This window comes from Phaseolus vulgaris, chromosome 2, assembly GCF_051622355.1.
Source record: "Phaseolus vulgaris cultivar YP4 chromosome 2, ASM5162235v1, whole genome shotgun sequence".
Classification (NCBI taxonomy): domain Eukaryota; kingdom Viridiplantae; phylum Streptophyta; class Magnoliopsida; order Fabales; family Fabaceae; genus Phaseolus; species Phaseolus vulgaris.
This window is the reverse complement of record NC_143499.1, coordinates 28,564,475-28,578,040: the sequence shown is the minus strand read 5'-3', so window position 1 is coordinate 28,578,040 and position 13,566 is coordinate 28,564,475. Positions and strand designations below refer to the sequence as shown.

Genomic DNA, 13,566 nt, shown 5'->3' with positions numbered 1-13,566 from the left:
ATTTATGAGAAAAGAATATTTGGGTGCCCTTGTTCACATTGTGAAATTAGGTTAGAAATTGGGGCTACACCTCTTTCAGTTTCTTCTTGAGTTCGTTGTCGTTTCTCCTATTCTCTTCCACATCCTCTTCCACCTTCTCCTCAAGCTTTCTCTTCCAACGTTGGTGGTGGTCGTGGTGGGTGCACCTCTTTTAATGGTGGTTAGTCGTGGTAATGGGTGCGACTGTTTTGACGGTGGTTGGTCATGGTGGTGGTGCGGCTATTTTGACGGTGGTTGGTCGTGGTGGTGGGTGTGGATGCTTTGACGATGGTTGGGTGGTAGTATTGGTGACCAAAGGTAATACACTTTGTCTGTGTTTAATATTTGCTTATTTTTTCGAGTATGATGATTTTTTGTGGAATATACTGTTCAACCGTATATATTTTGGTGCACTTAGTTTCTGTAAATATGCATGGTTTTTTAGAATTTTTTTTCTCCAAAAAGGCATTTTTTGAAGCTATGATATTGTGAAGAAAAATGATGTTGGTATGAGTTGTCCAAATATCGAGACTCTATTGTGAATTCAGTCACCATTGAGTATATAAACTAAGAGAGAGAGGTCACTACATACTGATATTGTATATAGTTAATCCTTGTTTGAGTATCTATTACATATACATGTCTTGGTGTATAAATAATGCAGAGTCTTGCTTTGGATAGGTAATCATGTGAGTTATTATTGCATATATGTGCCTTAATGTATACATAATGCAGAATGATTCTTTGGAATTTGTTAATCATGTGAGTGATTATTGCATATATGTGCTTTGGTATGTAAATAATGCAAAGTCTTTCTTTAGAATGTTAGGTTGATGAGGAACCAAAATTTTTAAGGCAATGTTTAATCTTGATGGTTGAAATTGTATGTTCCTAATTTATTCATAGCTATTACTTTAGAAATGAAAATGATTATGTGAAGTTATTTCTGTATATTTTAATCTGAGAAGAACCAACTTCCATTATAGTAAGCACATAAACAAGTTTAGTAGTTGAAAGTTATGGTAAGAAAACCTTATTTTTGTTCTTTGTGCAGATTAAATATATCAAAACATATTATAATCAAACACAATGGTAACGAAGAGTTTACTATTAATGGGAAATAATCAAGAGACAAAAACTGTCTAATTCATGTTTTCCTCAACAAACTGTTTTGTGGTAAATCGTGCCACTATACTATGTAACCTTTGATCCATGAACCACATTACAAAATGATTTCATTAGTAGTAAAATGCCAAATAATTCTGAAATTTTAATAAGATACTGTGATTGTCTATGCAAAATGAAGATTATATTAAGTTAAATTATTGAACTTAGATGTGAAAAATGGTAAAATAAACTAATAAAGTTTTCTGGTTGGTTGGGGTGGGGCATGAGGTGAGGAGAAAGTGGGTTAAATGAGGTCTTTAGAGACCATGAGTGTAGAGCAGTGTGAAGTGAGCACAAAAATTCACTGAACTTAGAGGGTGATGGTATGTGGTGACCCTAGTACGAATATATGTGACCCACATTACACTTCCTGCACAGACCCAGGGAAGTTTTTTCTATAAATGTGAAGTCAATGTTCGTCTTGGTTGGGAATAGGCATTAGGTGGGGAGAAAGTAGGATAAATGAGTTCTTTAGAGGCCATTAGAGTATGATAGTGTGAAGTATCCACAAAAGTCACTCAACTTAGGGAGTGACAACATGTGGTGACCCTATAGGGAATATGTGATGACCCACATTACACTTCCTGCACAGACCCAGAGAATTTTTTTTGGAAATGGGAAGTAAGTGTTTGTGCTGGTTGGAGTGGGGCATGAGGTGGGGAGAAAGTGGATTAAATGAGTTATTTAGAAGTCATGAGAGTAGGAAAGTGTGAAGTAACCACACAATTCACTCAACTTAGACAGTGAGAGCATGTGGTGACCCTAGTAGGAATTTGTGGTGACCCACAATACAGTTCCTGCATAGACCCAGTAAGCTTTTTCTGAAAATTTGAAACTGAGTGTTGGGGTGGTCATGAGGTGGGGAGAAACTGAATTTAATCAGTTGTTCTTGCACACACGCATTTATATAATACGTTCTCTCTTAATTGGTTTATTTTGTTTTTGGATGAATTGGTTGATATATTTTGTTTTGGACAGTTTTGAAATGGCTTCTTTTGGTTCGACGGGAAAGAATGACGAGGAAAAGTTTGATCATGAAGGAAGGAAAATGAAGGTTTCATTTATTATATTACTAGGTTGCTAATTGATAGTTAATTTTGAAATTGTAAAATTATAGTTTTCGTTAATAACACTACATCTTTTGCTGTGTAAAGGACCGTGTTATTCAAGAAATGAATAGAACTTCGGAAAAGAAAGAGTGGGACAAGAAGGATTAATGTTCGTTTGTAAAAGATTTTTTATTCCATTTGAATCACTATCACATTGCAATTTTGTAAGTTTGTATTATATAATTTTGTATAATGTTTTTTGGGCATAATTTTTCATGTTTTTCATGGAATTGCATGTCTTGGATCCCCTTGGTCATAGAAGAAGATAACACAACAAAATTGTTAAAGCCATGGTAAAGAGTAGAAGATGATGTTTAGTAAAGAATGAACCCATGAATTTGGTTTTTCGTTTGTGATGTTCTTATATTGTATGGTGCAGGCTGTGCAAATTGACCATCTGTACAAAATTCTTCAGAAGTTCGGTGGAATGAATAGTCCCCCCAAAAAAGTAGTCAAACAAAAACTTCCTATACAACCAAATGAGTTAGTATTGATATGAAAACTTTTCTTATTTTTATGCATATGAATATGTAATTTATTTTTATGTGCTTTCATTTATGTAGTTATGAATGTGGAGTTTTGGTTTTGAAATATATTAAGGTGTGGAATGGTATGGTTGACTATGAGGGGAAGACGATGCCTGAATACAACACCATACGTATTTGTTCCCTTCACTATTAGACTAAAAGTTCTAAGTTTTATTGTTCACTGAAAATTGATTTTCACAGTTTTTCAGGATGAACTACAAGCATTCCGTCAGGAAATGGTTTGCAATTGGGTCCTAGGTGCACATAATGCACAACGAGAAAGTGTGTTGACGGACTTCAACTTTCGTGGAAGTTCAGAATGATGGTGGTTCAGAGTCCACAGGATCTGAAGTTTCATGTCGTGCAATTGTCTACTTATTCATTATATGTCTTAGTGGATTTGAACAATTTGTTACATGTTCTTTGTAATCAAATGTGTGTGCACTTGTTGAATGAATTTTTGTAAATGATGTATGAAGTGCGTATTAAAATACCTAGTAAAGGTCCTGGGACCATTCATAAATCTAGAAACATAATGACTTACACAAACTTCCTTTGAGTTGAACAATGTTCCAATTTTTTAATGCGAGAATTGAAGACCAATATTGTTCTACCATATGATGCAACAAAGCTTCTAATTACACTTAATATTACTTTCTGTGATTTCTGATTATGATGACAAGCTTTTCCGAAAATGCTTTTATTGGTATTGAAACCCAAAGGGTCCATTAGCAGGTGCCACATACATTGGAAGGTAAATTTAATGGTCGTCTCTGGTGAAGGATGACTTCGTTCTTAGTTCCTTGGACTCAGTAAAAGAAAGTTATAAATATTTCAATTTCCCCATTTTGCTGCACTAAAATTAGTGTAAAGTGAAGAATATTAAGTTAAAGTACAAAATTTGGTAACTTATTTACCAAGTCTTCCGTATTCTTATTCCCAAATAAATATTTGAGTAATGATTTTTAGTGTAAGCTAAACAACACCCTTTCACCGCTGGATCATTTTGGCTCAATCAAATATTTTTAGTGCAAGCTAAACTGCATCCTTTCACCACTAGATCATTTTGGCTTAATCCAATATTTTTAGTGCAAGATAAACTGCACCCCTTAATCACTGGAGCATTTTGACTCAATCCAATTTTTTTAGTGCAAGCTAAACCGCACCCTTCAGCACTGGAGCATTTTCGCTCAATCCAATATTTTTAGTGCAAGTTAAACTGCATCCCTTCAGCACTAAAGCATTTTGGCTTAATCCAATATTTTTAGTGCAAGCTTTGCACCCCTTCAACATTGGAGCATTTTCGCTCAATCCAATATTTTTAGTTCAAGTTAAATTGCTCAATCCAAAATTTTTAGTGCAAGCTAAATTGCACCCTTTCAGCATTGGAGCATTTTCGCTCAATCTAATTTTTTTAGTGCAAGCTAAACTGCACCCCTTTAGCACTTGAGCATTTTGGTTTAATCCAATATTTTTAGTGCAAGCTAAACTACATCCCTTCATCACTGGAGCATTTTTGCTCAATCCAATATTTTTAGTGCAAGTTAATCTGCACCCCTTCAACAATGAAGCATTTTCGCTCAATCCAATTTTTTTAGTGCAAGCTAAACTGCAACCCTTTACCACTGGAGCATTTTGGCTAAATCCATTTTTTTAGAGCAAGCTAAACTGCACCCCTTGACCAATGGATCATTTTGGTTGAATCCAATATTTTTAGTGCAAGTTAAATTGTACCCCTTCACCACTTGATGAATTTTGTTCAAGGCATTAATTTTAGTATAACCAAAAAGGCACCCTTGCACCACTGAACATGTTTGGCTCGAACGATATTATTAAGTGCAAGCAAGAAAACATCAGTGCTTAAATACAAGTAATTTTGGCTTTTGGGTGGAACGAAATTAGGTGTGTCAAGTAAAAATGCATCACAGCTAAGAGCACTCACATAATTCTTGGATTTAAAAAAATCTTCCGCATTCTTATTCCCAAAATAAATATTTGAGTAACAATTTTTAAAAGAAGAGAAAACATAACGTTTTGTAAAAAATATATATTTTGGGGATAACCATGTACATTTTTATCTTACAAAATATATTCAATACGGTCACAAAAATTTCATACAAACATATACAACCCATCCATTGCATTAAGTGGGTGACTGAACATCTACCACCATTGTTCAATAATACATAACAAAATTGTACACATGTCATTTATAACTCCATCCTGATTACATTCTCGCATTCGTCAACATTTACTCAAAGTGTTGTTTTTTACTTGCAAAGGAATAAGAAAGATGACTTAAAAACATCTTGATGTATAACAAATTTAGTGAATACAGATATTGAAATAAGTTATAGTAGAAATAAAAGAATGACCAGAGGTGCACTTCAATGGTGTGAACTATTCAAATTACTATCTAATGATGTCAAGAACGAAACAAACCCAATAGAAGGACTGCTTGAGACCTAAGAATGGATACAATACCATTAGTTATTATTACATATTATTCAGAGTTATACATAATTTGAAACAGTTAAGTTCTTCAACAACATATATATTTTATACGTACTCCCTCAACTATTTTACGTATCCCATTGAATGTATTTAGGTTAACTTCAGTTAAACCCATAACCCTCGAACACATAACTTTTGAATTGGGTAGCTCGTTTATGGCATATAACAAGTACAAGTAACTTCAATTTAAAAAATCTCGTGCATAGTTATATGGATAAGAACTGTTTTAAGAGATGGAAATTAAATCGAATGTCAAATATGTTATGCATTTTACTAATAGTCACTAGGGTCACCACAACAAGTGACCTTCTAAGTTGAGTGAATTTTGTGCCCACTTCACACTGGTCTACACTCATGGCCTCTAAAGACCTCAATTAAACCAATTTCTCCCCACCTCATTCCCCACTGCAACCAACATGAACACTCACTTTCTATTTTCATAAAAAGTTTCCCTGGGTATGTGAAGGAAGTGTAATGTGGGTCACCACATATTCCCTCTAGGGTCACCACATAGTGCCACTCTCTAACTTGAGTGGATTTTGTGGTTTCTTCACATTGTCCTACTCTCATAGCCTCTACCGAACTCATTTAACCCACATTCTCCCCACCTCATGCCCCTTCCCAACCAAGAGGAGCACTCACATGACATTTCCAACAAAAGTTTCCCTAAGTCTGTGCAGGAAGTGTAATGTGGGTCACCATATATTCCTACTAGTACCACATACTGTCACCCTCTAAGTTTGTGAATTTTGTGCTCACTTCACAGTGGTCTATCTCTCATGGCCTCTAAAGAACTCATTTAACCCACTTTCTACCCAACTCATGCCCCTCCCCAACCAAGACGAACATTAACTTCATATTTCTAAAAAAAAATTCCTTGGGAAAGTGCAGGAAGTGTAATGTGGGTCACCACATATTCCTACTAGGGTCACCACATACTGTCACCCTCTAAGTTCAGTCAGTTTTTGTGCTCACTTCACATTGCTCTACACTCATGGCCTCTAAAGACCTCATGTAACCCACTTTCTCCCCACCTCATGCCCCTCCCCAACAAAGACGAACACTCACTTGACATTTCCAGAAAACGTTTCCCTGGGTCTATGTAGGAAGTGTAATGTGGGTCACCACATATTCCTACGAGGGTCACCACATATTGTCACCCTCTAAGTTCAATGAATTTTTTCTACACTCATGGTCTCTAAAGAACTCATTTAACCCACTTTCACCCCTCCCTCCTGATCCTTCCCAACCAACACGAACACTCACTTGACATTTCCATAAAAACTTTCCCTGGGTCTGTGCAGGAAGTGTAATGTAGGTCACGACATATTCGTACTAGGGTCACCACATATTTGTACTGCGGTCACCACATACTATCACCCTCTAAGTTCAGTGAATTTTTGTGTTCACTTCACACTGCTCTACAGTCATGGCCTCTAAAGACCTCATTTAACCCACTTTCTCCCCACCTCATACCCCACCCTAACTAACTGGAAAACTTTATTAGTCTGTTTTACCATTTTTACATCTAAATCCAATAATTTAACTTAATATAATCTTCATTCTGCATAGACAATCACGGTATCTTATTAAAATTTCAGAACTATTAGGCATTTTTCTATTAATGGAATGCTTTTGTAATATGGTTCATGGATCACGGGTTACATAGTATAGTGACACAATTTACCACAAAACAGTTTGATGAGGAAAACATGAATTGGGTAGTTTTTGTCTCTTGATTATTTTCCATTAATAGCAAACTCTTGGCTACCATTGTGTTTGATTAGAATATATTCTGATATATTTAATCTGCAAAGAGAATAAAAATAAGATTTTCTTACCATAACTTTCAACTACTGAACTTGTTTATGTGTGTACTATAATGGAAGTGGGTTCTTCTCAGATTAAAATATGTAGAGATAACTTCACATAATTATTTTCAATTCTAAAGTAATGGCTGTGAATAAATTAAGAATATACAATTTCAACCATCGAGATTAAACAATTGACATAAAAAAATTGGTTCCTCATCAACCTAACATTCTAAAGAAAGACTTTGTATTGTTTACTTACCAAAACACATATATGCAATATCACTCACAGGATTATCTATCCAAAGCAAGACTCTGCATTATTTATACACCAAGACACATATATGTAATAGATACTCATACAATGATTAACTATATACAATATCAGTATATAGTGACCTCTCTCTCTTTGTTTATATACTCAACAATTATTGAATTGACAATAGAGTCTCCATATTTGGACAAGTCATACCAACATCATTTTTCTTCACAATATCATATCTTCAAAAAAAGACCTTTATTGGAGAAAAAAAAAATCTGAAAAGCCATGCACATTTACAGAAATTAAGTACACTAAAATATATACGGTTTAACAATATGTTCCACAAAAAATGATCATACTCCAGAAAAATAAGCAAATACTAAACACAAACAAAATGTATTATCTTTGGTCACCAATACCATCACCCAACCACCGTCAAAACAGCTGCACCCACCACTACGACCAACCACCGTCAAAACAGCCGCACCACCACCACGACCAACCATCGTCAAATCAACTGCACCCACCACCACGACCAACCACCGTCAAAACAGCCACACCCACCACCATGACCAACCACCATAAAAAGAGGCGCACCCACCTCGACCACCACCAACGTTCGAAGAGAATGCTTGAGGAGAAGGTGGAAGAGGATCTGGAGGAGAAGAGGGGAAACGGGAAACTGGAAACTGAGAAGTGTAACCCCAATTTCTAACCTAATTTCACAATGTCACCAAAGACACTCAAATGTCCTCTTTTCAGAAATTTTAATTGGACCCCACAATACAAATAAAATATTATTTTCTTTGCCATGTCTACGGTTGTATGCTGAAGCAACAAATTTGAGATTGTTCAAATATAAGGACTCTTTTGAACCACACCAGATACATGCTTTGGACCCATTTACTTCAGCGGGGAAAGTTGTTTTCTTTAGAAGCTATTGGAAACCCTGAAAAGCTTAGGTACTGTGACAATTAAATATCACAATTTCATATTAATTAGGGTGTGTTCTAGAATGTCTACATTTATAAGCTATGTCAACTTGGGACTTGGGTTTGCTTTCCCTTACTTTGTACGTTATACTTTTAGGCAAATATACAATGAAGAATGCATTTGTGAAGATGAGTGAAAGTAAAGAAGTGTATGTAATAGGCTTCCTTCTCTTACTCTTGCTGAAAGAGAGAGCCAAGTTGGCATGTTTGTATCCCAGAAAAGAAATGCAAAATTTTACTCGCAAAAAACACGCAGAAAATAAAAGAATAAACACAGAAATCAAAATGTTTTTTTAATTTAAAACTTTCTTTGTTTCTTATAAGTGATTTACGAAGAAAGTTTTAAATATATATATATATATATATATATATTTATAATTTACTTTCTTATTTTTTTCTATTTTAAACTCAAATAATTTTTATTTAAAATAAAATTACATAATTAAATATAATATAATATAATATAATAAAAATAAAATGATAAATATATTTATGTTATAAAAATATATAATAACTAATAGTTATTATAAAATTATAATTATGAATAGTAATAAATAAATAAAACTAGTATAATAAAAAAAAAATTATAAAAAATAAAGATAAAGTTAATAATGTTATTTAATATAAGAATAAGTTTTTATTAAATATTTAAATATTTTTTATCAAATTTATATCATTTTTTACCTTTTCAAAGTTAGTTCTAATATATTACCAAAAATAATATTTAAAAATCACTGAAAATAATATTTTAAATAAAAATAATTATAATTTATAGATAAATTAATTAAATTATCTTTTAATAATTTTTAAATATAAGGATAATTTTAGAAATTTATATTTTTATCAACTTAAAAAATATAATTTTAATTATATCCATCAATCATTCATAAACTTTCAAAAATTTCCTTATACTTTCTAATCTTATTTTAATCCAAAAACTTTATTTTCTTCACACTTCCTTTACAAATCATTTCAAATCCACTATCTCAAATTCACTTCCTAATCCAAACAAAACATAAGTATATTGTATTAGAATATACAACTTTATCATCTCTCATTATAAAAAAACAAATTCTTTCTCCACTCTCATACATCTTTTTTACCTTCATATTAAGTGTGAAAAATTCAATTTTAAATTTTTTAAATTTTTAAATAACTTTAGTATCCCACACCCATTACTTCTCTTCTAGTTACATACCTCCCTTCTAGTCACAATATTTTCATTCTTTTTATGACATTTGAAAGAACAATTCCATCATTTGAGTGTAAAAGAGTTGATAAAAGATTCATTGTATTTAACGTTCAACCAAGAAAAGATATTTTTTTTTTGGTTATCTACTCCATTTTTGCACATTAGTTATTTTTTACCACTACAAGAAACCATTACCAAATTGATTGTTCTCTCTTTTTTTCTTTCTCTTGTCTCCTTCCTCTTTTTACACAATAAATAGATCCTAGTCAATATAACTTGAATCTCTATATTAAATTAAAACTAAAATGAACAGAGAAGTAAGAAGAATTAGAAATGACACTGTATACATTCCAAAACTGAAGAGTTTCTTGATAGAAAAAATAAATGAGTTGCTTGAAGTATAAAGATATTAATTTTACATGAGAAAGTGATAGCTTTTAAGATATTTAGTACAGTAACCCATGCTTACACACTTCTCTTCACATTCATTGCTGGTGCGGTAGTTCCATATCCTACCTGCCACCCAATGCACATGATGCATTGATTCCATGTACGTAACGTTGTAAAACGAAATACTTGGAAAGTGAATGAGTGATTGATGCGTAAACAAATGATGGGAAAGATGAAGAGAAGATCTTTTGTGCATGTAAACATGACAAAACAACTACCATTCAATAAGTGAATGTTTTACACATAATCGACTCATGAACAATGTACATAACTAATTCAGCCACTGGCATAGATCCGACCAATCATACGCTTGTCTTGAAATGCTGCAGCATTTGGAATAAATCTATTTGCAGAGAACCACAGTGAAATTGTTTTTTTTCTCTTTTTCTTTTGGAGATCTGTACAAATACTGAACTGATATTAGCTGTCAGGAGAACAAGGCTACACAATGACTCTTGGCCTATAAATGCTATGATTCGTTCTTGCTTATGAGTGTGGGTGTAACTGAGACAACACCAATGAGAAATAAGGTAGCAACTGAGTTGAAATCATAGAGATCCCCCATGGATTTTAACTCTCCAAGAGCTAACCCAGCCTGCATAAGAAAACGAGAAACTTAAATACAATCAGAGACAATTGAAATATTTTTTTCAAGATACTACAGTTCAATAAATAAAAATACAAAAACTCATAATAAAAATGTATATGATTGATTCATTAGGATAATAGGGACCTTTTCAAGAGAGAAGGACACAAAATTATTCAACATGTTGAGTATTAAACATCAACTTTATTTCAGTTTCTAAATGGGGGAGCATTCACAATTTGCAAAAATTGAAGTGTAAAATCAAATAATAAGAATGACTTGTGTTATTTGTACAATCTGTACAACATTCTCTATCTCATAGAATCACATCATTAATACATTTCACTCTTCTTTGTCCTCTTTTTGTTTAGCTGTTGTAATATTTATTGTACAAATAACAATTTTGGTAGGCTACATACCTTAACAGTGACATAAGCAGCAGGAATCAGTCCAATAACAGTTGCCAAGAAGAAGATATGATACGGCACATCCACAATAGGTGATGCAAAATTAATAAATGTGTTGGGTAGGGTTGGAGTCAATCTCAGAAAAAGCATGTAATTCAACAAACTCTTTCTTCTTCTAGCCACCTGTGGATTCATACAAAAAGCTTTTTATGTTCCATGTGTAGATTGGATCAAAACCAATGTGGTGGGAAGTTGAAACAAACCTGAGTCTGGAAGAATTTCAACTTTTCAGGCCAGAGGGAGGAGAGAATTGGACGTCCAATCATTTTAGATAGGAAGTAGCATGAAGAAGCTCCTGCTGTGGCAGTGAACACAACCAGAGCCACTCCTTTAAAGACTCCAAAGAGCGCTCCAGCAAGCAATGACATGAACACAGTCCCTGGAATCATGAAAGTCTGCATGAAAATATATACCACGCAGTACCCCACCAAGACTTGTGCAGTGTAGTCACTTGTATAGCTCTCAAGGTTATCTCTACAAAAATAATTAAAAGGTACATAAAGCTTTGCACAGTTTATATTATTATCAACTTCCCGTTCTACATTCAGGATTCACTACATTCCCTTTTCTGCCCAAGCACAAACATTTTAAACAAATAGGAGAGTTATATACTATCCACACATGGAAATGAAATGCAAGTCAATAGACTATCTCAAAGCATAGTAGATTCAATCATTTAGCCTGCTGCCACTGCAGACCAAACGATTGAGAAAACATAAATGGGTTTGTGTCAGGTAATATTTCCTTCTCCAGTTAACCACCTCAAGTGTCGGTATTTAAGGTTAGGCTCAACCATATATGCATGACTTGTGGTCAACCTATGACGATCTGACCCTGTGCCTCCAAGTTACAAGGCGTCAACAAATACGACCATAACTTTGCACCAAGGCTCATCCTAAGTCAAATACAATGGAACCATAAGAAAACATATATCTTCATCTCAGTCAAAGCCCCACCGCTGAAGAGTTGGTCGGGGTTGCAACTATTTTTTTATTTATTTAAAGATGGAAAACAAGCTTATCAAAAAGAAGAAAGATGATAACAAGTTAGAACCTAGGACTAACTGCAAACTTCACCAAAGTGTCATCAACGGAACCCTACTATAATAGCACGTGAACCTTCGACCAATATATACTCGCAACTTGCAAGATGCGAGCTTGTTGACTCAAAGCACAACCCTCTATTAATTTATTAACAATAACAAACCTAATATTCTCATATACTGACTCCAAGCTGCGGGATCCCCCGAGACCCAAACACCCTTTTCAGATCTGCTTTTCAAAGGGATAAAATAGAGAAAAGGAAGAGAGAAAAAAATAAAACAGCCTAATCCTGTTTACTCAGAATCCTTATAAACATCATTCTCAAATGGAAAATGATACAAATGATATTTGAGAATCCATGGAGTTGAAAATGATATAAATGATATTTGACAATCCATGGACTTGTTGTGGGTTGTAAATATATCATTACCCTTCTCAAATCACGATTTTAATCATGATTTGACCGATATCACTGCTCCGGGTCAGATCTTTTCATCGGAATAAACCCGATTTGACAATTAGAACGTTCATTTAAACAACAAAAGTTGGAACAAATTAACTGTCGTCAAATTAATAAAAATCGCATCTTGCACTGGAAAGAAACACCTAATAAGAAAACAGAGAAGAAAGAGAACCCAACAACGAAAACGAGGTAAGGGTTGGTCTTTTTTTTTGTTTTTCAATATTTACTTTTAAAATAACAGAAAGGGGAATGTTGGATAGAACATTACCGGAGGAGTTGAAGGTCTTGGAGGGTGCGGGGTAGCTTCAGAAAGCTATAATCGGAATCGGGCATGGTGAGGTACACACCGATTAGACCCAAAGCGAAAATCAAAGCCACCGTTGAAGCCACCGTGGTTTCCCAAAAGCTCAACGGAAACTTGGACGGCGATGCCACAGGTTGCTTCACCACCGTGTTTGCACCTTCCATCTCCTTGTCTCTCTTTCCTTCTCTTCCCTGCCTTATCTTGAGGAGAGAAAGAGAAAGACAAGAGTTTCACAGAGACAAAGAATATTGGTGGTTGGAGGAGTATATGTATATCAAAGTAACCAATCAACTAACTCAATTTTTATTCATATTTTTATAACAGAAGAAAAAAACAGATTCACACACAATTTATTATACATTTTTTCTTGCAAAAAAAACACATTATTATCCGATTTTATTTTAATTTGCACACAAATAGTTTTTTACCTTGTCAATATAATAAATGTTATTTTTAATTATTGAAAAATTCTTTAAGAATAATAAAACTAAACATATTGAAAATCATAAATTATAAGAGATAAAAATTAAAAAACTATGAACATTTTAATAAACCAAAACACTCTAACTGAATAACAATATATTATAATATCCTCATTAAAAAATATTCTAATTTAAATATTTATGTATAGAAATATAATAAGTATTGAATAGGTTTTATA

General features: G+C 33.6%; 1 protein-coding gene across 2 annotated transcripts; it reads right to left on the bottom strand.

The window, feature by feature from the left end:
* Positions 1-9,940: 9,940 nt before the first annotated feature.
* On the bottom strand, positions 9,941-13,227 carry LOC137811252 (SNARE associated Golgi protein family). 2 transcript variants are annotated; one of them, XM_068612923.2, is made up of 4 exons: positions 12,870-13,227; positions 11,299-11,569; positions 11,048-11,218; positions 9,941-10,637 (listed from the first exon to the last, which is right to left on the bottom strand). In XM_068612923.2, the coding sequence occupies exons 1-4, from the start codon at positions 13,067-13,069 to the stop codon at positions 10,512-10,514; spliced, it is 768 nt and encodes a 255-aa protein (XP_068469024.1). In that variant the 5' UTR covers positions 13,070-13,227; the 3' UTR covers positions 9,941-10,511. The 2 variants fall into 2 exon arrangements, with proteins under 2 accessions (XP_068469024.1, XP_090154633.1); XM_090298507.1 differs by having other exon boundaries at positions 11,299-11,474; positions 12,870-13,194.
* Positions 13,228-13,566: the final 339 nt, after the last annotated feature.